Source organism: Astatotilapia calliptera, chromosome 9, assembly GCF_964374335.1.
Source record: "Astatotilapia calliptera chromosome 9, fAstCal68.1, whole genome shotgun sequence".
In the NCBI taxonomy this organism is placed as follows: domain Eukaryota; kingdom Metazoa; phylum Chordata; class Actinopteri; order Cichliformes; family Cichlidae; genus Astatotilapia; species Astatotilapia calliptera.
The window spans coordinates 16,817,334-16,843,366 of record NC_137430.1 but is presented as its reverse complement, the minus strand read 5'-3'; the positions used below and the strand labels follow the sequence as shown (position 1 = coordinate 16,843,366).

The following is a 26,033-nucleotide window of genomic DNA, read 5'->3' as shown; positions in this document are numbered from 1 at the left end:
TGCATCATTGGTACTGATACATACAGATTAACTGAACCAGGCATCGATGTAAAAGCAACAGAAATCGGACAAATGCAACACTTCAAACACACGTGGTGTTAGTGAATCAGAAAACAGCTTTTTTTTCTTCTCAGGCTTCCAAGAGAGTTGGTTAGTTGTGACTGTGGGAACCAACATGTGCCTGAACGTTTAAGACTGTTTAAGGGTCTAAGCTTCAGCTGAGAACTTTAAAAAGCTCTGTGTACAGCTACTATGTGTCCGTGTTATATTTCTGTTATTCAAGTCTTGGAAACTCGGGAAAAAGCGGGAAGCTACTGAACATGACCATCTCATCCTTAATCTTCTTAGTGGAGAAGAAAGCACCATGTTTTTATTTACCATGAGGATCAAACCAAGTTTATCATTTCTCAGTATCACCAAGCTCTGAATCTTGGAGTGGGTGGTCACAGGGTGAAGCATTAAAAGTGTAAATCAAATTTTGTCTCACCTGCAGTGTTTTAATCCTGGGGTATGAGTGGGTAAGGCTTTATGGAAGTGTTGGGGTACGTAAACACTCAGTGGCACACACACATGCAGGCAGCCCTAGTTTTCATAAAATTGATGCAGTTCCATTTAAATGGCTTGTAAAGCCTGCTGTACTCCTGTTTACATATCAGCTTTGTTATAAAGCTCTAAAGTTCTGCAGACTTTTTCACAGCAGTCATGTGTGGGAAAGAAAATTTGCTTCAAGTACAAGTTTTCACTTGAAGTTTTATCGCCCAACTTTGATTGCATTACTTGCGTTTCAGTCCTATTTATTTTCACCTTGTGTGAGAATCAGCACATTTGCAGGGCTGCTAATTCCCGTGGTCCCATGAAGATGTCCATTTATCTTTCCCTTCACATTTATAGGTATTTCCATTTTGTTTTTTAATAGCTTTCCTTTTGTGCCCTGATTGTGCAGTTCAAACACATCTCGTTGTTCAGGACTGTTTTTTTTTTTTTAAAAACAGGCTGCTCAATGCTTTTTAGTGACTGCGAAATTATAGCCCATGTGAGGTTTTTTTTTTTGCAATAAAAGCAAAAAGAAAGAAGCTATGAGTCATTACAGAATATTACAAGGCGTATGCATATGGACATAGACACGCATACGCATATGCTGAGACTGTGTGAGGGAACTGAAGCCTCTCGTTAAACCTATTATCATTGTCTTTTGTGAGTCATGGTGCTCCACGTAATATAATGTAATCCCCGGTTGTTGCGAGTAAACAGTGTGCAGGCTGCCATGACTCCTCTTTAGCCAAGCTGGGAGGACTACAGACACATTAAAGACACCCCTGTGGACCACAACAGCCTAACAGTCCCACTCTACTCGGATGAACATTTCCCTTAAGGACATACACAAACAAATGTATAGCATTTGTCTGTGTATGTCCTTGTTTATGAGTTTTAGTGAGAGTTTCATGGTTTATCCATTGTTATCTGTTGTTAGGATGATGTAGGAACAACACAGGGACATCAAATCGTGTGACCTTCATAGCTGGTGCTTGCATGTATGGCAAGTTAGCATTTGTGGAATATCCACACTGGAAGCGATTCTCATTAATGAAGAGATCTGAGGCAACAGAAAGTGAGAAAGCTCCCATGCTCCTCATTTGTGATGAAAACGTGACAAAATGTCAACGCTTGGGAGGAGGAGAAAAGTAGACATATGGACACATTTCGCATTTGACGTCAAGGAAAATAAGACGCTTTGTGAATCGTGTGGAGCAACTCTCTCTGGTAAAAACACGACAAACATTTAAAATGAATCAACTTTAGATTCAGTCTACAATAATCTTATGAAACAAGGACTAAAACTACACTGACACAAAAAGAATTTAGGCTCTTGAACTATTACTAAAACAAAATGAGACTTAAGTAAAGACTGTGGCTAAAATCAAATCAAAATTAGGTGTCAAAGTTTTCACCGTATGGCAGGAACTTGTCAGTCAAAAAAGAAGTTAGCCACAGGGCTAAAGCGCATCAGCATGAACAAGCTGTCTTGACGAAGACTGGATTAAAAAAACATGCATTTTCAAACATGGAGTTGCCCACTCCGAGTAATTGGAGAGAATCTAGGTGTAAGGACGATTCACATTGCTTTTTGGGAACAGGTTTTATATGCAGGTCTACTAGACCTCCATCTGTGGCTCCTCAGCTCACAGAAAGAAAGAAAAATCCCATGCTCAGCTGGCAAAAAAGGAGTTAAAGTAGAGCTCAAAGAGCGGTTATGACCCATCACGAGAAGCCAAGGTCAAGGTTTGTCTGAGTGGGTTCCAGTGACAGCATTTCTTTCTTTCTGTGTGATTGTGGCCTGACAGTGGAAGGGTGTGCCTCACATGGGTTTGACCCCACTGGGGATGGTGGTTTTCTGACTTGGCACAACACTTGGCTGACAGAACTGCTACTGTGGCGCAAGGGTGCTGTAGTCTAACTACTGCTTTCTGCTTTGTGTGGCGGTTTCAGAAAGAAACATAGAGTTCAGCAGCAATGCTCCAAATGTTTACCCCGAAAAGGTACGCTTGCTGTACTTGAACAAAAACAGGTCCGCATATAGCTCCAGAAGAGGTCCAACGTAAATGTGTGCCATTTATTGGATTACTTTAAGAGGGGCTTTGAAGTATTTCTCTGTTTCTGGCAGGCATGTTTTTGCAGAAGACTCCTGACAAAGGATTTGTAGTGTTACTATAGCCCCTGAGATATACTGTATTAATAAAGCGTTGTATTTAACAAGAGTTCCTAGGTGTAGGCTTGAAAGGCTTTTAAAGGTTATAAACTGTGGTGTAAACAATGTCTTCACAGGCCAAGCCGAGGGCCATGTCTCTGTGGAGAGCAACAGCCCGACTTGTTTTACAGCCACAAACTGAGCTCAGCTTTTATCATCCCCGAACAGCAAACACATCGTTAGAAGGAGGGCAGTGAAAGCAAGAAAATAAACAAATGGTCTTATAGAATTCATAAATGCAACAGGCCGCAAGAAGTGTCAGAGATGCTTTAATTGGCCTTTTGGGGATGTGTCTTTTAAATTTAAAGCCCACTGAGGTCTTTGGAGCTTAACGTCTGTATTAATGTCCAAGGTCAGGTATTCATGAGCCATGTTTTACTTAAATGGGTGGCAATCTGCCTGGGGAACGAATGAGGCGCCATCCATATTTTTGGGATTAGTGCATTTTTACGTTCCCCAACTTCTCTAAGATGTCATCATCATGCATATTTGTTTTCATTTTATATTCCTCTGAGTGGACTGAAGAGATCTGGTCATCCTGGTAAAAGCGCATCTGTCCTAAATACACATTGGATTTAAATATTTTAGTGCACACTTATTTGTGGCTTTTTACCGTGGTTTGTTTTCCATGATTCACTCACTGCCCTGGGGCCATAACACAGCAATGGGGGTTCAAGTTGTAGGACTTCTAGCTGGAAATCGTGCTTGGGTTTGTTTGTTTTTTGGCTCTAAAAAAAACGCAAAAAACAACATGCAGGAACCTCGGGGCGCTGAGGCGTGCATGAAGCTCTTAAGCACCCTCGCCTTTTTTTGCTTTGGATTTTCTCCAACCGCACAGGTGTCGGTTCTTCGAGTGCGCGGACCAGTCGTTTCCTCTTAACAACTTGAACAAATAGTTGCTATTCTCGCCGCAGAGCTATTACCGCAGGGCGGCATTTTAGAGTGAATTGGCTCTTCGTTTATGCGAGCGCCCGCCGCCACACTCTATTTACACCACTCACAGAGAAACCATTCATGTTTCAGAATTGGTTCCACATGTTGCCATTGTTGTCAGCCTGGCAGTGCTGTTGAGCGGCAACTTTAATGCTCAGTGTAAATATTTATATATCCTGTCATTTTGTCTTTGTGTCAACTGCCGTGTGTCATAGAAGGGAATAACAAATGGTATGTGAGTGATGGGTTCTATTTTGAGGAGGTGGGAGACAGGGGTTAAGAGGATAAGTTGGGACTGAGAAAAGGGGGGAAGGGGGTTTATATGTGTGTGTTCGCCGGTTTCATGTTGGCCCAGAGCCCTGGCTGCGCTCTGAATTTACACCCCTGATCCGTTTGTGTGTGAGCCGTCCCGCGTGTGTGTCTGCACGCCGTCGTCTTATGAGCAGCCAATCCCCTGATTCAGTCAGCTGCTGTACAAGCCTTGATGTGATTACATTATCACATGCATTTAAAGAGCAGCTCATGTGAACCCATGCAACATGCAAATCAGCGCTGAAATTTAGTAAAGGAGATAGGAAATTGGATTTGTCTTATTAGTTGGGGGGGTCATCCTACTGGTCCCTCATCTGCTAGGTTAACGATAAGGTTAATTTGTTGGCTGTGTGTTGGATCATGTAATTCTGCCTCTAAAATTACCTTCTACAATCTATCCAAAAAAGAAAAAAACACATATATATCAAGTTAGATGAGAAATGGAAATATTTTTTTGGTGATGGTAAACCAGCATCCAGGAATGTTGTTTTGTAAAACTCTTTCCAAGTGTGCCACACTTTTGTAGCGGGAAAGCCAAAGGCCAATGTGCCAAACCCCCCCCCCCATGAATGGGATGTTGGGAAGCTCCGCATATATTTAGCTGCACAGCCTTGGGAGGGCCCATCCACGCTGGCTATGAATGTTTATGAATGGTTCCTTGGCCTCTTCACAAAAGGCCATAAATCCTTTGAGTGCTTTTGTGTTCAATTAGAACCTTTTGCCCCTTTTGCACACTCCTAACAAATATCCCCTCTTCTCCCTCTTTCCGTCTCATACATGCAGACACACACACACAGACACACTCTCCATCACCCCGTTACAGAGCCTCCCCTGGTGAGTCAGGGAGATTTATGAGAAGAAGCTGGGTTCGTCAAGCGCCGTCTTCCCCCCGGGGGGTGTCACAACTGCATTTGTATGCCAGGGATCCTCTCGATGGCGTACTATAAAAAAAACCCCAACAAAAGCCCATTGGAGTCAGAGGATTCGCAGATCCAAAACTTGCTCTCTCCCTCTAGAATAAGCGGAGCAGCAGCCATTAAGCAAAAGGAAATCTTTGGGGTGAAGTTGGTTGCGATCTTCCAGATATTTATTTCAGCAGGGCTAATGAAAATGCATTAATACTGTGTGGAGTAAGACGCGGGGTGTTTTTCTGTCTCGCAGTTCTCTTGTACTTATCACCGGGGACTTGAAAGAGAACAAGGGGAAAAATGTCTTTGCATACAGCGGCGCTGTCTCCACGGATGATATTGTTTTGTTAGGAGAGCCAGGGTTTGGTCCCACTACGTGAGTTGGTGGCAGCAGATGTTCTTTGGAAGCTCCTGTTTCTTTGCTCTGTTTGTCTTCATTTTGAACCACTCACAAATCCCACGTTTGTCACAGAAACTCGAAGTACTTGCTTTTGATGCAGTCAAGGGAGAGCGTGCTTTCATTTGAAACGCTGTCTGACAGGTGTGCCTGAAGAAGCAGATAATGTGTTTCGAGGGGGGATATTCAAGCTGTCCTCTCCCTCTGTTCCAGCCCTGATGGAAAGCTCCCCGGTAAATTAAAAACGTCCCTTTGAAATTTTTAGTCTGGAAATAGCTCGCAAATGTAGTGATGAATGATTTTAAATCACTGTAGCAACCACTAAAAGAAATTTGCCTTGGCACCCTGCTCGGAGATATTCACGCCCGCAGTAATTCCTAGATATCTGAAGGAAATGTCCCATTTAAGTTATTTTAAATGTAACCAGACTTTTGTGTACAGCAATACTTCAATAATGACTCCAGATCAAGCAAGTGATTTGTCACTATAATGACTGACCGACTACTCTCAGCTAAACCTATCAGGTAACCAGACAGTAGACAGACCATCCTCGCAGCTTGATTCAATTGGTCAAGGGTTAATGGGTTGGGCGCCAACAGGCATGTTGTGGATAAGATGTCAGCGTCTGTCTGGGATCTCGCTCGCTCTATCTTTCTGTCTCTATTTCTATGTAACATGGAGAAGCGGTCAGATCGTCCATAAAAACAAAAGTCCAATTCTCATCTGCCTCGTAGTTTTTGCAGAGCATGAATTTCCTTGTGTCAATCAGCACTAGTTGTTCAGTGATGTACTTGTGCTGAATTTAAATGGTTTCCCAGTGAGTCATAAGACATTCAAATTCCAGGTTTCACTTTGGAAGATTTTAAGAAAAGGAGCTTGTGAAACACTAACATCTAAGTACTTTTATCCATGCTGAAGAACGTTTGAATATCAAGCAAGGACGGTGCAGAGCCTTTGTGTTCTTTACTCAGTCTCATCTTCATTTCTTCAAACCCAGTTTAAATCATGGCAGTGAAGAAGTGGACTGACAGATTCAGTTGGGGGATGGTGATAAACAAATATTGTTGTACCAGCACCAAGTACCAGTTGCTCACTTTTAAGTAATTTTCGTACATATTAATGTCTCATTTAAAGCTTGTCTGGGATTCAGGGACACCTTAAAATTTAGCATATTAGTCATAACTGTGTTTTCATTAGAGGATAATCACTTATAAATAATTGTGTTTTGGTTAATTTAGAATGTGCCCTTCATATCTACATATGCAGGAGGCCTTTTTCAGGGAGCCTGCCATTTCTAGCTGCCTTGTCCCTACATCAGCCCAGAATAGATAAACCAAACATGGTTTCAATGGAGGGCCTTTGGCACGTATACACTAATGTATGGCCACAATAGATTCTTCTATACATACGGGCAACAATGAGACAAACACCAAAACGGCAAATGGTTTTACAGGTGGACGCCACTGAAATCTTCCCTCCTCATATTTCTGACTGTTTTTTCACTAGTTTTGCATTTGGCTAGTGTCACTATTAGTAGAATGAGGTAATACCTTATGTATACTCTACAGAATATGAAAACTCCATGAGAGACGGGACAGGTCTGCTCGTTTCTGCAAGGGGGGACAGGATGAGCACTGCTAGAGCTACAAAATGACCTCCAGCAGACTGCTGGTGTGAATGTCTCTGCCCAAACAACCAGAAACAGACTTCGTGAGGGTGGCTTGAGGACCTGACATCCTCTAGTGGGCCCTATGCTTTCCACAGTTGAGAGCAGGTTCGCCCTAAGTATATGTAACAGATGTAAAAGGGTTTGGAGAAGCCGTGGAGAACGTTATGCTGCCTGTAACACTGTTTAGCATGCCCGGTTTGGTGGTGGGTCAGTGATAGTCTGGGGAGGTACATCCATGGAGGGATGCACAGATGTCTATATCAGGATGAAGTCTTTGACTCATTGTCAGATCCTACCCTGGTGCAGTGGTCCTGGTGCCTAACAATGCCCAGTGATCTATCCAGGCATTTCATAGGGGAATGAAAGGATTGATACCACTGACTGGTCCCCACACTCGCCTGACTGAAATCCAATTAAAAAAAACCTCTGGGACATTATGTTTCAGTCCATCTTACCTGTGCGCTAAACTGTCCAGGATCTCAGTGATGCCCTGGTCCAGATGTGGGAGGAGATCCCCCGGGACACCATCCTTTGTCTCATTAGTAGCATGCCCCAACCTTGTCAGGCATGCATAGAAGCACGTAGGGCCCATACAAAATACTGACTACCATTTTGAATTGCTGCAATGTAATATCTGCAAAATGGACTATCCTCCCACATCATTTTTTCACTTTGATTTTTGGTGTGTCTTTGAAATCAGCCCTCGGTTTATAATTTTCTTTTCCATCAAACAATGTCGAATCCTTTCATTTCGAACACATTACCCAGTTCATATCAGTGTAGATATGTTTCCCCCTCCATTGAGATCTGATCTGCTTTCAAAGTGTTTTTCTAATTTTTCTGAGCAGTGTATTCGAGTGCCTTGAGAAAAGTTGCAGCACCCCTTTGAACTAACATTATTCATCAGCACAGCTGTCATTTACTGCCAGCTCCACTCTGATTGGCTCATTGATATTTTGTCCTCTGTGTTGTTGACAGAAATGGAGCCCTGGATCTTCAGGTTCAAAGCAGAGGGCACGGTGGATTATTCACAGCTGACCTTTGACCCTGGCCAGAACGAACTTATCGTCGGCGCCAGGTAACCCATATCCAACATTGTTACTTTTCTCATTCTCTTTCCTTTGTCCTTTGTCTTTGTTGTCTGTGCTTTTGTTGTCTTTCATTCTTGTTTTTTTTTTTTGCAGCGTTTGTTGGTGCGTTGCATGAGTAATGATCAGTTTCTCCATAGATGTCTTCAAAAGAAAAATGGCTTTGGAGATTGTTTCCAAGTCCATTGTCTTTGTCGAGCACAGCCAAGTGTGTGTGTGTTTGCATATATGTGTACTTGTATTGCTTATGTAGTGAGGACATAAATCTGTTTACACAGTGACTTCGTTGGGATTAGCCTCACTGTTAGAGACAAACACTAAGTGCCCAAAACATAAATCCTTACATTTTAAGGGTGAAGGCTTGGTTGAAGGTCAGGGTAAGGTCAGAGATAAGGATTAGTTCGTAGTAGTTGTGGTTAGGCTAAGATCCCAAATGAATGAATGAATGTATAAAGTTATGAATGAACACTGTTGTTTTTTAAAGAAATTTTATATGTGCTTGAAGACTTAGATGTGTAAGTGTTTGCTTCATTGCTGAAGAAGTATGCTATGCACTTCACTTAATAGCTTTAGTAGTTGTAGAAAGAAATAATCATGGCAGCATCAACAGGAGATAACAGGAAAGCTATCAGGAAGGAGTGCAGCAAAGCAAACAGAAACAAAGTGAGCCCAGGGAATTTACTAATGCACCTAGAACCTTAAGATGGAAAGGCTTAATCTGGAAAATGTATGTGGGTGGATAAAGGTCTTACAGGTGAGTAAATCCCCCCTGGAAAACATGGTAAGGAATATAATATAATATAATATAATATAATATAATATAATATAGCAAATAAAAGCCATCTTTTATTTTTAGCTACCATTCAAGATTCAGTCAGTTATATCAACACATGCATACAACACTCAAAAAAATCAAATAAGAGATTTTCTTCACTTCTCTGTGCCAACTCGATGGCTGTTGAGTGTCTAAGTATGAAAGGCAGTGTAGCTAGATAGATGACTGCAGGTTGGGTTAGAAGTATGAGTGATAATGGAAGGAAGGAGGGATCGATGAAAATATCAATACAGTAAAATAGGAGGCCGTGGCCACGCTGAGACCTGGCTGATAGCCACTCTTCAGGAGACTGATCTTTGCCAAAGCACTTATTTGTATGTGCATGTGTATTCAGGTGCTTGTGGAAACAGACTTTAGGATTTTTACTCTGTAATGAGATATCTGCTTTATTTAGAGAAAAAAAATTAAAGATTGCTCTGTAAAACTGTTTGCTAGCATGAAAAAAAAAGCACCTGATAGGTTATCTTCCTACACGTTTGCAAAATCTGTGTCTGTTCAAGAGCTTTTAAGCAAATCAAGTAATTAAAAAAACAAATGCAGTCCAGATCATCTTTGAATAAAATATTTTTTCTCAGAAATAAACTTAACAAATATCCATATCTATGTAATGCAGCAACTCAGCATACCTGCTTTCTAAAACCATAGACTGTATATAAAAAATGGATACATGCACCATGATATCACTTTATGTTTTGTGGGTTTACATTTCAGAACCTCAGTTTGGACAACGTCATCTTGTTTTTTGTTTTGTTTTCTGTTTGTTGAATTTACTTTCCATTGCCAGGCTTTGTTGATGAGTATTTAGATCATGCTAGCTAGCTAAGTGAGCAAGCTACATAAATATGGGAGTATTTGACATGTGCAGATACCTGCTTATTAATGCTAATGAATGAATAAATTAGGACAAATATCTGTGCAGCAAATAGCATTTCTTTGTCATGTAGCTGCATTAAAAATTGTCCAAAAAGCACCAACACCACAAACATGGCTGAGGTCCATTTCAGTGAGTCTGCACCTTCTGATCAAAGATGGTAAACTTTTAAGTCTTGCACAATAAGTTTTATAATTCTACGACTGTCATGAGGAGAAAATAGCTATAGAGTCCAAAGTTATTACATATTTATATCTATTTGTAAAGCTGGGCATTTTAACTTGATAGCCTATAGGCACTGACCTACTTTTGTAGCCAGTCACACAAGACCTTTCAAGTAGATTTCAGCTTGTCCGAAAAAAGTCATTTTAGGGCCCGAGGTATACATCCACACTAGGGCTGCCACAAACGATTATTTTGATAGTCGACTAGTCACTGATTATTTTTGCAATTAGTTGACTAATCAGATCATGCATCCATTGGACATAAAACGTACAGCTTATTGCACCAGCATGCATCTGCTCTTATATAACTATCATTAGCTTACAGCTTTAAGTGTTTAAGGTATGTGCTAAGTAAAAATAAAGACAAGATGATAGTTTATTAAAGTTTAATGAAATCTGCAGATTGTTTTGGTGGAGTTTAATAAACTCAGTCTCGTCTGCTCCTTGCTATCTAAAATATAACGGGACACCGGAGTATATTTTCGAGCATCTCACACTTCTGATAATCAGCTGTCTGCTTGACGTTTATTCAGCTGTGTAAAAACTATAACTTTAATCTCAGCCAAACCGATTTACTCAGAAACAAATAAAATACTGAAAAAAGCCAAACAATAACATTTTTAAGTTATCTAAGTGACTTATATATGTTTAACCTGAGTAGCGAAAGACGGGGGTGGGTTTTGAAAACGATTTGCCGGGAGTCCGGTGTCCTCTAGTGAGCCTTGCCCCCGGCTAGCTATCGAGCTAGTGGGTAACAGACGTCTCCGAAAACGTCGGAGCGCTTTTGAAAATATGTGGTGTCTTGATAAACTGAGCAGATATTTGAGGTTTACACAGCTACATTCTCGCCTGAAAATATGTTAAACGTTTATTTTGTGACCCAGAAAGAATAATAAGAGTAATATTAAAACTAACTAGCTGCCGCCATTCTTGGAAACTGCGCTGGGCCGCGCTATGAATTCTGGGACACAGCTTTTTCTTCTTCTTCTTCGCGCTTTAACAGCAGCTGGCATCCTTGTACATGCAGTGCTGCCATCTTCTGTTTCAGTCCGTTATTACACTCTTAAATCCTACTACTTATTCCTGCATCTTTTGTGATCTCACAAAGCTTCAAACGACGCGTCGACTATTAAATCAGCCGTCGACGATTTTGATCGTCGATGTAATCGTGACTAGTCGACTAATCGTGGCAGCCCTAATCCACACCTCACTTGCAGCTGGTCTGTCTGTACTTAAAGGCACAAAGTGAAATTTCTTCTTCTAATTGTTCAGCCTAAGAGTGTGTGTATATACATTTCTATATATATACAAAGTCAGTTACAAGCTGATTTAAGTTGGGAAAGAAAGTCTAAAAAAAAAAAAAACGAGACTGGCAGATTATAATCTTCGGCAGATTATTCGAAACCGTGGGCACATTTCATATGCACATATAACATTCCTCTTTAAAAATTTGCCTTTTGGTGGCACAGACCTGCAAAAACATGGATATTACAGAAATCTCAAAGGGGGGAAAAAATCACAGTAAATAATGCTTTTAGTCCTAATTGTCAAGTTTCATGTGATCTCATTCTGGTAATGGTGGATAATGGCTGTAGTAGACAGCCTGAGACATTTTTAGTCAAATTATAGAATATTCCTCTTGAGACAGCATTCATTACAACTATGATGTTTCTTGAAAAGTTAGAAATGCCAGTGAATCAGTGTTGTTTGTGTCTTGCAGATTTGAAAAGCTCCAGGCAAGGCAGGACATACTTATTAGAGTGTGATTTCACAGTCAGGCTTTGATTGTCCTTCAGTTGCCCCCCCCCCCCCCCCTCTCTCTTACTCTTTTCATACATGTGAAACCCTGGGAATAGGAGCATAAAACCTTTTAGCTATGCTTTATCTACTCTTTTTTTGGTGTCCTAATTATGGGTTGGAGAAACCTAGAGGTCCATCATTTGCTGCAGTCGTTGAATTCAGCCATCCGTTGAATACAGTTCATTTCAATACCCTGACTACGCTCTTACAATTCCTTGTGCCACCTATGAAAAGATTCATTTTAACTCCAACTGCGGGAACTTCAGAAGCTTCAGATGTGGCATTTTTAAAGGGGAACTTCACCAATTTTACACAACAAAGTCTATTTACAATTCCCGTATTATACTGCAGCATATGTGGAACTGAACTCGACAAAGGTCAGTGTGATGAGAGCAAGTTTCCCAAAAAATAAGAGTAAAAATGAGGGAGTGGCGCTGGAGAGGACTGAGGCTGTCTGAAGTCTGTAGCCTGCTTCTCATCCTCGCTTGAGCCTCGTGGATTGAAGCTACATAACTAGTTGCAGTAAAACAGGCATATAAAAAAGAAAGCACATCCTCTTTTAAATTAGAGGTTTTATATATCAGGAATAACAATAAAATAATAAAAATAAATTGTATGGTTCTTACCGAATTCTAAAATCAGATGAACAACAACACATAGCATATATAACACACTGTATTTTCTTTTCTCAACATAAACGAAGCCAAAATATCAAGTAATCTTTTACTACTTTAATAAAACTGAAGACTGTAGGAAGGGTAAGCCGTAGGTGCTGCTAATCAGATGGACTTGATTAATTAATCACCAATCTCTAGCAGTTTTTATAATTTGCTTGAGTCAGGCTTGTGTTAACAAAGGAAGAACGATAACAGCAATAATCTTATAGAAGAAACCGTTTCTGCCCATCAATCTGAGAAGGGTTATAAAGCCATTTCCAATTTGAGGTCCACCACTCTACAGTGAGAAAGATTATTCACAAGTTAAAAATGTTCAACACAGTTCAGAGAAACTGCAAAAATCCCAAGAGGTATATTTTAGACTCTACAGGCCTCAGTTAGCATGTAAAATGTTAATGTTCATGACACTACAATTAGGAAAAGGCTGAACAAGAAGGGCTTGTTTGGACGGTTTGCCAGGAAAAACCCTCTTACCTCTAAAAATGGCATGGAAGCTAAGGTTTGCAAAGTTGCATTTGAACAAACCACAAGACTCCTGGAACAATGAACAGATGAGACCAAAGTGGAGATGTTTGGCCAAAAGCAAACACAGCAAACCAGCACAAATACTTCATACCAACTGAGGGAAGTATGAGGATTTGAGCTTGTTTTGCAGCCACAGGACCTGGGCACCTTTAGGTCATTAAGTCAACCGTGAACTCCTCTGTACACCACAGTATTCTACAGTCCAACAGATAAAGCTTGGCCAAGATTAGGTCATGCAACAGGACAATGATCTCAAGCAAATCTACAGAATTCCTGAAAGAGAAAACAATTAAGGTGCAGCGATGGTCCAGTTAAAGTAAAATCTTAGAATTGAAATGGAAACGCCTTTTAATAACAGTGCAGTTTTGACCTGTTGTCCGATCCTCACACCTTTGTTTCTTGCTTTCAGTGCATTAAAGGGCTCCATTAACTCACACCTTCCCTTCTTTTCACAGAAATCACCTCTTCAGACTCAATCTTGAAGACCTGACACTGATCCAGGTGAGTGCTAATTCTGTCTCCCGCTGCCGTCTCACTCACCCAGTTTTCTAGGCGAATGCGTATTAACTCTGTCTGCTCGTATGACTCCCCCTTCAACAAACACTGCGCTAATTTTAGCACGCTGCGTGTCTGTGCTCGCAACTTAAAGCGGTTACAGCAAAATGGTTTAGCGTTTCACGTGTCACAACAACTTCACAACCCGGTGGAGCTCCAGTGGGCTCGGTTGACGGCGCCGTGGGTTGATACTCGCAGTGAATGAAAGAGTGTTGATAGGAAGCGTTGTCTGTGTTAATGTCCTCCTTGCTGAAATCCAATTTGAAGGTGTTTGTGAAATTTGAAGCTGTACTTTGCCACATGTCTAAACTTTTAAAAGATCTTCTGCAATTTCTTTAATGTGATGCTACAAATGATTTGAAATGGCAAACAGAAATCAAAGTGTCCTAACATCTTGCGCGCGCGTTGCACGAAATATGTATAAATAGCTGTGCGCGCAAGCTGGCAATTTAATTTTTTCACCCTGTCTTTCCCACATGTTGTCGCTAATTTCTTTTTCCAACATCCTCTCATTTCACTTTCTTTTTTTCCTCTCTTCTATGAGCCCACATATCCCCACCTGTGGAGCAAGCCAATTTTGTGACCCACTGAGTTACCATACAAACACTGACACTTTGAGGGCTTTATTTGCAGGTGGTAACAGCAAGCCTTCTTTGATGCTTAGACAACTCTTTATGTTTGCCATTTACACTCTAGAAAACCAGGGGAGAGGAGAAAGAGAATCAGGGGAGCAAGAACGGCTGGGTGGAACAGGAGTGTTGTTGACATAGATCTGACTAGAAGGGGAAAATGGGGAAAATGGACAGAAGAAATAAGAAGCGAGGCTGAATTTGTTAGGCAGGAGGGAGTGGAGGGTAAAACGCACAAAGGAATCAGGGAGCAGTGAGACAGCACACAGACAACGAGGGAAGAAAGCAGGAAAAAAAAACCCGCAGAGAGAGACGAGGATTCACGCAGAGCCGGTCTTTTGTGGCCGCTCGCTGGGACTCCGATGCTTTTTAAAGTTGCTCTGTGGCATCCGCGCACCCAGCTATCCTCCCCTTCTTTTTTTCATCCTGTGCTCGACTGGGTTTGCAGAATCAGCAAGGAGATTCCACTGAGCCAATCTACCCTGCATCTCCAAGATGTCTTCTTATGAGAGAATAGGATCTGGTAATCCGTGCCAAGGCCTGGGGCTGGTTTAAGCTGACCTGCACACTAGTCCCAGCTTCGCATTTAACCATGCCAAGGCCATAAAGTCAAGCATAAATATATATCCAAGTGGTGGAATTTAAGGAGGAAAGGGGGAATTATTCCTTTCACCTCCTTGAAGCGTCTTTCTTTCCTTCCTTTTTTTTCATCCAAGCATGAAACAGGAGATTAAATGCGCAAAGATTTGGTTGCCTCTGCGCCTGGGTTTACATATATTTCTCATTCTTATTGTTGTTGGATATGAAAGCCTTGAATGAATTTCCCCTTTGGCGCTGTTGCTCCACTCACATTACACGCATTGCTGATTGATCAAATAGATTTACTAGGGAACATGGCGCTGAAGGTGGCAGAGCCAACAAAGAAAGTTTGAGCAGAAGCACTTGTTAGTAGTCCTGTGCATTTTATTACGGTTGCACCGTAAAGAGATTCAAGAGAGTTGCATGAGCTTCTCTCTCTCTCTCTTCTGCAGGAGGAAATTAAGCTAAAAGCTACACCTACGCCTGTCTTTGTGATTTCACCCCATCCTCATGTATCAACCCTGTCAGATAATGCCCGATGGCAGTGATTTGTTCTTGCATGGATGGCAGCGTTAAGAAGGAGGCTGTGTATGATTTGACAGAGCACAAGGTTTAAAGCTACTGTAATACAAACAGCCGGTAATATGCTAAAGAGTTGGGTATGATTACCTTATGATTGATGACTGATCTCATCATGCATGAAACCTTTCTGGGGAGGACAAAATAAAAAACAGCCACCAAGGTTTTCTTTGAGGCAAAGATTAATCCAACCTACCTCTCCTGCCCTTGGATGCAGTGTGATAAGTTGCTTTCAAGCTTTTCAAGAGGCAGAAAATGAACTGGGAATATCTGGTAGTCTTACTGTTGTATTACGAAGGGTGTGGGGGGTTTGAAAGCACTGACACTTGGACTGGTAGCTAAACACTGCCCGTCTGTTGCACATATCGAGATGAGACAAAGAGCTTGATCGACCCTGAGCCCCAGCAAACATAATCTCCTCAGTAAATTGGCTCCTTGTTTGGAGGTAATAAAAACCAGAAAAAAGGGCAACAGCTGGAGAGAAAGCGGACTTTTGTTTTAAAAAAAAAAATAGTGGATGCGAATTCATCTGTGAAGTGTGTGTTTTCTAAGAAGACCTTAAAGATTTGGTCTTAGGAGTGTAAACTGTGTCACTCCCTGAGGAAAGCTATAAAGGGTGTTTACAAGACAGAGGCGCACTTAAAGAATCATAAAGAGAAGAAAATATTTCACATCACGTTAACTTTCTAACCTGTGTTCAAACCGAGTGGCAGTTTGGGGTTGAAGTGGGAAGAGTCAGTCATCAACACATGCGTCAGCCCTCGCGATGACCTTGATTGGAGTTAATATCTCATACTTAAAGGTTTTTTTTCCTGCTGTGTCTCAGTAGCCTGAAGAGGCTTTCCTCTCCCTGTCAACCTCTACCCTCATCGTCACTGATCTGGAAAACACTGTCAAGAACAAAAGGTGGATACTTTTCTCCTTGCTCCACTTTCAAAACTTGTGCAGCAGAGTCGAAAAAAAATAGAAGAAGAAGACAGGAACGTAACTGTGCAGCATGTGCAACTACTGAGACATTTAGAGCTTCCACAGACAAACAATTAGCTTGAAACGACCCAACGAAGCACAATTTCCCTTCCTCCATTTACAGTAAATTGCACATTACATGTCATCTCCATTCAGTATTGTCCTTCTGCCCTGTTATCATTCATATCCTGAGATCAGCTACTGCCAGCCTTAGGGGAAGCAAATCAATGCTGGCACTGCCATTGCTAACTATGCCAGCTCAGATTAATTGCTTGTTTTTCTGTCTGCACATGAGCTCACCAAATAATATCAGCATGCCCATTTTTTAGCAGCATCTTTACTTCTTTACTTGGGCTAATAAACCACTGCTAACTTCCATGCTCGTCCTTAAAAGCATGAACTGAAAGGACCCAAAGTTTCTAATTTGCATTCAGTGATAAGAGTCTATTGAATTCACATAAACAAAGGTGCTAATGTAAGAAGAAATTACCAGGGGAGGGGGAAAAAAGCTAAACGCACACACACACTCAGCCTGTACAAGCCAATATCAGGATCCTGCTTCCATGCTAAATCGGAATAAGATGCAGAAGATGAGCCTGAGTTTCAACAGAAGAACCGAGGCACAGCGTTAGTCAATAAGCACCGGGATGAGGAAGGATCAGTGGTATTGTTCATGATTCAATACAGGCGAGGAGGAGAAAATAGTGGAAATTCACTCCAGCCTCTCTCTTGTCCTCCTGCACTGGCACAGGAAAACACTATCCATAACAGTTTCCCCTGGCAACAGACACTGTATGCTGTTGAGATGTATTTTGTGCTTTTATTTTTCTTTGCTTCCTCTTGTATTGTGTCCTTCACCCCGTCCCCCTCTTTTTAAATTTTTTTTAAAAGAAGGACTTTTTCCACTTTTGCATGTCTAATATATCACGGCCTTGTCTCTTGTAATTACACTGCATCAGCCAAACAATTAGCCCTGCTAATCAGTAGCTAACAGAAACTGTCCTTCATAGCTCTGGAAGCATTTCCAATTCACTGAGCTGAACGCTAACTTGGCCGTTTAAATGCATAGACCAAAATGCACGATTGGAACTGGAGATGCAGACACGTACAGTGATATCATGGACGCGACGGCATGTTCAACCATAATAGTTGTGAGTATACTGTAAAAGGCAGACAGTAGCAGGGGGTCTCTTCTACACGGACTCATCCGTTCAAAGTGTCACGATGATATGAGTAGAGACACGGACCTACACGTTGGCAAAGGCATGACATCAAGACCAATTTCGCGTGTAAATCTTCCAGCAGCTTACATCAGCAGACATCAATGTGAATAGTAAATACTGTGCCAGCACATCAGAAGGTAATATCAGATATTCATAAGCCAGATTAGATTTCCCCCCACAGGATTTGTCCAGCTCTTACTCTCAACCTGCCGTCCCCTTGTAATGAGGCGCACAGCTAGTCATTTCACAAAGCTAGACAGCTGTCAGCAGCGAGTGTGTTCTCTGGACCCTCTTTATGCAAAATATATTCAATATCATGTCTGGAAACTGCTGTTTTGGAATTCAGCTCCTCACTCCCTCCTCCATCTCACTGACTACCTCACTCAGCCCACACAGTCTGCCTTGTTCTGGCTGACTCCTAAGTTGGACTCTGTTTTCGCTTTGTTGTTTCCCCCCTGTCTATTTGTCCCTTATTTTCCCTTTTCTGTTCTTTCCTCTGTCGTTGTCCATCTCCCTCCCTGCCTACACTCCCCCTTTGTATCTCTCCTGCACCCACCACACCTAACAATAGCCCCTCAGTGTGAGGGCTGACGAGAGACTTGGGCACAATGGTTCATCTCTAAGGACTGCACCCATTACAGGGGGCAGGATAGAGGGTGGACGCGAGGGAAAAAAAAAAAAATTCTTCTCCACTGCTTTCATTTCTTCCCTGAAGCAACAAATGACTGTGGTAAATTCTCTCTGCCTAATTGAATTTCTGCATCGTAATCACATTTTATGTTACTTAACATACTATTCCAGTCTATTTTAATTTTCCTATTTTTTAGCCGCTTTGGTTAAAAATAAAACTGTCCATCAAGCTCTCGCTGAGCACTAGATGGTAGCAGTGATGCTTAAAATAAATAAAATGTGACAACAAACAGGCGTATTCGTACAAATTATCCAGAAAATTTCTCCATTTAGAAAATTCAGAAATTAGAAAATATTTAGAAAAGAAAAGAGTAAAAATATTGAGCGGACCGCTAACATTTCAAGCAGCTATAGATCTGTCAAGCTAACCTGAGCTAGTACTGCAGTGACCAAACAGCTGTGTTTAGACCTGTTGACAATAAGCACAAGCTTCTCTTTACAGCTGAGCTATTTGGCAGCGTGTGCGTTCAAGACCTCTTGTTTGGCCTCCTGTTGTGTCTCTACAAATAGAAAGTACTATATAATTAACTTTTTCACTGATATTCTAAAATAATTATTGGTCTTAGTCAGTGGTGTGCGATGACTTTTACAGAAAGGAAAGCAGAGCAAATGATCCCCCGACCACCAAATGATCAGTTGAGCAGTTCCGCTGTTTCTCACCCACCAACGAGACAAATTGGACCAGATGAAAACATAATAAACATTTCATGATTAATGTGGCCTGTCTTTTCTGTGCTGACAGCATCTCTCCAGGATCTTGCTGCATTCTGCCTGGATGTCATAAACACTGTGAACTCTTTTCTGGCTGTTTATTTTTGCTGTATAGGGAGGGCGCCTATAATACCCATCAAAATATATACTGTTAACTAAGAATGACCAATGATGGAGGAGTTATTTAGATTTTATTTCCTTTGAAAACCCTACAATTAAGCATACATCGTGTAAAGGTCTCCATCTCCATAATGTCCTACCCACTGCTTCTTTCCTGGTGCCTTTGTCTTAATCCAGTTTTTGGTGATCTTTGCTGCAGAAAGGAGAATTTTAGCCAAGTAACGGCCCTTTACATGTAGGCTACAGCACCTTTCAAGTATCCAAGATACAAAACAAGGCAAGTTCTGGGAATTATATAACCTAATATATCACAAACAGCTGAGTTAATTTTGACTCAGAAAATGTGAATTTTTCTACATTTCCAGAAAATGTGTGCATTATCTAGTTGATTCCATCCACTCAGCCTCCAACACTGTTGTTGTGTATTGGTTTGTTTATCTTAGGTGCAATAAAATACGAATTATACAGTCACATTTTAGACACAAAGCATTCATTGATAAACTCCCTATCAGAGAATTGCTTGCTGGTTATTGCAATTTTGTGGGAAATCAGATACACATTTTTCCCCCTCCAGCGGCAAGGGTACCTAGACCCGGGGCTTAGAGTACGCTTGGGGAGTGTGATTGTGTGTACAGTGTCTCTTTATGTCTGTCTCCACGTTGGGTGAGTTTTGAGTAATTGCATGTGGTGGGGCGTGGTCTGCGGGGCCGTGCGGACGCACCTGCACGGCATCCGCAATCACGCCCGCCGTGTTAAAACACGGGGACTCAGGGGTTGGTGGTGGTGTGGTGTGATGTGTATCTAATAAAGTTGGCTCTGAACGTCGCTCCGTGGTCCCGCCGTGCCTTATTCATGCCACATTGGTGCCGAAACCCAGGAGGCGGCATGGCGGGTACCTACCAGAGCCAGGGAAGGAAAGAGCTGGCCGAGAGGGTGGCCGAAATAGCGGCCACCCAGCGGAAGCAGGCGGCGGAGGTGCGTCGCCAACAGGAAGAGCTGCGGAAGGAGAGCGAACGCCACCTGGGGAAGATGGCAGAGCTGGCAGCGCTGCTCTGGGCCTGGGCGCCACCCCCACAAGTGTGTCCCGAGGACAGTGAAGCGGTGGAGGAGCCGTGTGGGTCACCTCGGCAGCCGGAGGTGGTGGACGAGCCACGCGGGGGTCCGAGCCTGCCGGAGGAGGAGGAGCAGCCGGGTGAAGGGCTGCTCCTGCCGGGAGCGGTGGAGGAGCCGCTCCAATCGGAGGCCGAGGACGAGGCGGGCGAGGGTCTACACCTGCCGGAGGCAGAGGAGACGCTCCACCCAGAGGTGGGCGAGGGGCTGTGCCTGCTGGGGGCGGAGGCGCAGTGCGCGGAGCCGCTCCAAACGGGAGTGGCGGAGGCGGTGGCGGAGCAGCTGTGCGGGGAGACGGAGGTCCCTGTTCCAGGGCAGCCTGTGCAGCCGGAGTTGGAGGCAGAGGAGCGGGACAGCCCCGCTAGGCCGGGGATCGGCGGGCTGGCCAGTCCAGCCTCGCTGCCACCAGTCGATTCTGCGCGCCTGACGTCTGCCCAGCCGCCTGTGTGCAGGAGCGCACGGCCATGCCTGTGGGGCCGTGTCCGCTTGCTACGCGGCCGACCTCCGGACCAGCTCCGCCGTTGCCGCTGGATGCGCGGGCGGCCACCAGAACGGACGCTTCCCCGTCGCTTGGTCAGGGGCTGGGGCGCCGATGTGTAGGGGCCGAGTCTCGCCCCAGTTCGCGGGGGGGGGGGGGGGGGAGTAGGTTCGGCCAGATTGCTCCCCGGCCTCAATCGGGCGATGGGGGTATGTGGTGGGGCGTGGTCTGCGGGGCCGTGCGGACGCACCTGCACGGCATCCGCAATCACGCCCGCCGTGTTAAAACACGGGGACTCAGGGGTTGGTGGTGGTGTGGTGTGATGTGTATCTAATAAAGTTGGCTCTGAACGTCGCTCCGTGGTCCCGCCGTGCCTTATTCATGCCACATTGCATATGAGAGCATGAGGGTGGGAATGGATGTTTGTATCTGTGTGTACCTGTATGTCTGTGTCTATATGTCAGGTTGGGTATCAGACGCCACCTCTCTGGGGACATTTCAGGCCCTCCAACACAGCAAAATCTCCAGTGTTAAATTAACACTAGAGAGTGTCTATATGGGTCCACACCTCTGAGTGTTAAATACAACACTGAGTGTTAAATTAACACTTTTGACAGTGTTATATGTTTAAAAGTAACCTAGTCAGTTTTGAAGATTAACAAAGACTAACACTGAGCAGTGCTGATTTTCTAACACTGGAATATTTCTAACATTTTGAGTTATTTTCCAGTGTTAGAAAATCAGCACTGCTCAGTGTTAGTCTTTGTTAATCTTCAAAACTGACTAGGTTACTTTTAAACATATAACACTGTCAAAAGTGTTAATTTAACACTCAACAGTGTTGTATTTAACACTCAGAGGTGTGGACCCATATAGACACTCTCTAGTGTTAATTTAACACTGGAGATTTTGCTGTGAAGGTATGGAGGCCTATCTCTCCCTACTACCACTTCCCCTGCCAGTGGCAGATGCCCTCAGACATCGGTGCGTTGGTGGGTCTTTGTGTCTGGGGATGGGCATCCAGGTACACACCGGCTCACTCCTTGGTGGCTGCTTATCGGGGCCTGGATCCTGGGGCTCGCTCGGGCCACTTCGAGGGTGGGGTGCCCTCGGCCTCTCGGCCTGGGGCTCGGTCAGGTTTTTGTTTTTTGCCCTTTATCCCCGTCCCTCTTCTCCGCTGTTTTTTCCCCCTCTTTCTTTCTCCCTTTTCTTTTCCTCATTCAAGTCTGTCCTGTATCTAGCAAGTGAAAATAAAAAAAAAAACAAAAAAAAAAACAAAAGGTGAATCAAATAGACCATTACGGCAAGGCTGGGATGGTCCATTTGGTAAAGTAAATCCGTTGGGCATCTTTCTTTGCCTTTAGACAACAATTCTGATGGCAAAAGAGCCAAACAGGACAGGCAAAGAATAAAAGATACACATTTTAAAGGAAACTGCTTGTTTATTTCTTTTTTAATTTATTACTGGTGTGTTTGTGTGTGTGTGAGTGTGTGGTTTTGATTGTTAGTCCATAGCGCTTTATGAGAGTTGCTTATCTTTTTACGTGAAATAACGTAAGAGTTTGAGATTCCAGAGGGGCTGGCAGCAATGCACTCAGTGAAAGGGACTACTTGTTTATTGAGGTAGCTTTAGGCTTGCATAGCCTGGAGCTGAAATGGGACAACATGGGAATGCTAATGAAATATTTCGCGCCTATTGCAAATTTCCATTGCCGAATTGTAACATCTACTCTTATCTGTATTAAATCGATAGGTTTCTAAAAGAGATAAAAGAAATATTGTGCAGAATTGAGTTCAACTTATTGGTACAGCCCTCCTCCAGGGTCCCTATTTCTCAAGTGGCCCTTTAGGGAAAATGAAATGCGCACCCCTACTCTGCACTCCAGTTTATGCATTAGGAGCCTACCTCAGGTGGCTGCTTTTCTTTCTCGCTTTCACTTCTTTGTTTTTTACTTCAGAAGTGGCGTTTGCAACTCTGTCATGATCCTGGCCAACATGGCCCAGGATCATGACACTCTCTTTCTGTCTTATCTTCTTTGCTTCCCCTCTATGTCTTTATTCTAGTTCCCTCTAGGTGACAAAGGCACATAAAAGACTTGTGTGAAGCAGCTTCCTCTGATAAAGCCAAGAATTATTATTACTTAATGACAGCACATTCCAGACATATTTCAGTTTAAGACAGATTCATCTTGGAGGCACAGGGGCTGAACAATAGCATTCTAATGAGCTTTTAATGTTTCCTAATGACACTGGCGCTTGCTTAGCTCGGCTGTGATTCTGTTCTCCACTCTGGACCATTTGAGCCTGGGCAGTCAGATTAGGTGGCACTAGCAGTCTGTGATGTCAGCATATCGCCACTTAACTTGCGCGTGGACATCACCTACTTCAGTAGCTGTAAAGTTGATGTCTTAAATATGAAATGAGAATATGTATTATTCCGAAAATACGTTCTGCACCACTCAGGATGACGATAAATCACATGATTGTCCCGTGATGACAAAAAGAAACACTTTGCTCCCACTAATGTGATTTCAAGTTGTAATTTAGCCTCGTACCATGACTGATTTTTTACACTGAAAGCTTGTGAGTAAGGTTTCAGGCCATTAACAGTTTTTCTTTACCCCCCCATGCGATTAGCTAAAGCGCTCTCAGCGCTTTCAGCACCCACATTGAATTCAGCTGGGACCAGCAGTGGTGCTGTGTGTGCAGGCTGTGCTGTTTGTGCTGATGTGTGTGGTTTGTGTAGTGGATGGATGCACAGCCCCAGAATAGCCAGCTTTGGCCTGGAATGGAAGTGACACACAAGAGACAGAGAGAAGCCAGCGTCCATTAATGTCCCATATCTTATCCTCCCCAAATTGCAGCACACACACTGAGCACTTTCCTTCCTTTAAGCCCCTCCTCCCTGTTACTGAACTGTGTACACATTTAGGTGTTTCCATGCCTCCCAAAGGTCACTGAAGCAGAAAACAAAAGCTCTTGTCGTAAAACGCAGCATAAACTTCTGCCGCCTTCTGAAGAAGAAATAAAAGTTCTACTAAATGCTAAGGGGTGTTCAGCTTTCGTTCCCCCTCTTGTCCTGGCATAAAACAGTCCTGATACCAAGGTGAAATCTAATATTCTCTGTCAGTTAGCGATATTTACTATATTCCCACAGAGAGAAGTACTGCACCTCTGGCTACTTTCCAGGTTATTACTGCAGGAAAGTTGTACTGCTGTGGGCAACAAAAAAAACAGAAGTTAAATAGTCTCACTTTTGGAAACTTTTTGTGACTCGGCATTAAGCGTATTATTTCACCAGCCAATTTTTCTTTTAGGTATTCGTGTCTCTGCCAGTCATGCAGAGCTCGTGGCAGTGGTGGCTAATTCTGCCTGTCACAAGTGCGAGCGTCTTAGTGGCCTACTGCCCTCCCAAGGCCAGCAGGCATTTCATGAATAGAGAATTTTTATCAATGAGGAAGCCCCCTTCTCCAGGGGTTACGAGGAAATTAAAAGGTAGAAAGTGGAGCACGTTGGTGCTTTCACCCTTGGAGGAGAAAAAGTCGGCTTTATCTTCTTATTCTTCCTCCTGCTGCCTTAAAATGTCAGAGGCGTCCCTCTGTTTCTCCTTCACATGTAAATCACGTTGACACCCTACTCTAGGGACTCGCCTGTTATGTCTTAAGAGCCCTCCTTTTCCCTCACACATAAATCAAATTGACATTCGGCTTGCACGCTCTTGCGTCTCATTTTTTGGGGGTCTCTGCTTGCTATCCACCTTAATTGGATTCCATGTCTGTATTTAACAGGGCTTATAAACGCGTGTGTGTGTGCCGTAAGAGCGTGCGAGAACGTGTGTGTGCCTCTGAGAGTACAGTGAAGATGTGATGTCAAATTAATTTTCGCCTCTGTTTGAATCCTTCCCTCCTCACCCAAGTCGATCGCTGTATGCTGTATGCTTTTCTATTTGATTTTCTAAATGTGTTTTCCTGTCTTCTGTGGCATTTGTATTGCCGAGCTAGTCAACAAACATCAAACTGACTTCAAAAAGGTGGGAATCATGCCCATGGCTTAGAGCTGGGCATTGTTTTGTTTGGGCTCAGTGAGTGCTTTTCAAAGTGCTTCATGATGATGACATGGCGCCCAGTGTTTGCTACTTCTTGATGGTTTATTGGTAGCCTTACACAGCTTTTCTTTTTCTCTGCAGGAGGCTGAGTGGCACTGCGATGAATTCACCAAGGGAGCCTGCTTCAGCCGTGGAAAGTCTGAGGTGAGTTGAGGCGATGGCTGAACTGTAATTGTGCTTTATCGGACACTTGTCACTAAATTGAAAAGAAAAAAAAAATACAAGTTTCAGTGTATTTTTCAGTGAACTCGTCTCGCTTGCTACTTACAGTTGTTTTCTTGCACACGTTTGTGCACCAGAACTGATATTAATGTGAAAATTCATGGAATTTCCCAAAATGTTTTGTTAGAGTAACAAAATAGATAGTCGATTACGAACGAAAATGCAATCCTTCAGCATTTGCTGAAAGACTTTCTAAATTACAACCCCGCAGCTTTCATGTTTCCTCAACCTTTTTCCTGCGGGTTTGGTAATCTACAAAAATAACACCTGAATGAATGCTGTTCACTGGAGGAAATGAAGTGCCCAGATGTTCCCACCAGCACATCAGTGCTGTATAATAGCTTTGACTTGAAAGCTTAAAAAAAAGAAAAAAGGAAAGAAATCTTCTAAAGACACTAATCATGGATCTACCAGCCTTTTTGTCTTTACAGAAACAGTTGATCGGGTTCAAAGAACACAAAGGAAAAATTATGATGAAACATAATGAGGTTTGAAAGCAACGTGGGGCTTCTAATGTGGCTTTAACATATGGACACATGGGGAATCCCTGCTTTCTATATGAGATATACCTCAAAGACAATTCAAATAAAATTTAATGTGAAGTAAAGACCTTCCCACCACACCTTAGCCTCTATTTATGGATCTTGTTCAAAGGGAGTTCCTATTGTTTCGTTCTGTGCAGTGTATGTGTTTGTACGTGGTTAGCGTGCATATTCCCCTACAAAACAGATGGTTTAGCGGCTAAACTTGACTTGTAGGTGAACTGCCCAGCCCTGATCTGTGTGTGTCTGTGCGCGCGCACTACTGTGTATTTATCCTCCTGTGAAAGGTGGTTAGGGACCCATAATAGGCATGCACTGGCTGGCCAGCATAAGATAGCTGTTGTGAATTACAGACCAAAGCTACCTCAGTCCTTGAGAGTCACTGCTGTTTGGCAAGGCTGAATTGTTTTGCTCACTGTTCCCTTCTGAGGATCAGCTCCTGTGATGTACACTAAGAATAGCATTAAAAGACTTTATTCTCCGGCAGCTGACAGGGCTTTCGATGGTTTATTACCTAGCTCAATGCGGAGCAATATACC

The 26,033-nt window shown here is 43.0% G+C and overlaps 1 protein-coding gene across 3 annotated transcripts in view; it reads left to right on the top strand.

Moving 5' to 3' along the window:
• sema5a (sema domain, seven thrombospondin repeats (type 1 and type 1-like), transmembrane domain (TM) and short cytoplasmic domain, (semaphorin) 5A) overlaps window positions 1-26,033 on the top strand; it is a 153,240-nt gene that overhangs the window by 49,263 nt on the left and 77,944 nt on the right. For all 3 annotated transcript variants that reach the window (XR_003273311.2, XM_080306468.1, XM_026179438.2), the window contains exons 3-5: window positions 7,944-8,043; window positions 13,441-13,486; window positions 24,812-24,874. Coding sequence is in view for 2 of the 3 variants with exons in the window: in XM_080306468.1 (XP_080162594.1) it covers window positions 7,944-8,043; window positions 13,441-13,486; window positions 24,812-24,874 (209 nt within the window). In the remaining variant the exon portion in view is untranslated. The remainder of the gene's footprint in view (window positions 1-7,943; window positions 8,044-13,440; window positions 13,487-24,811; window positions 24,875-26,033) is intronic.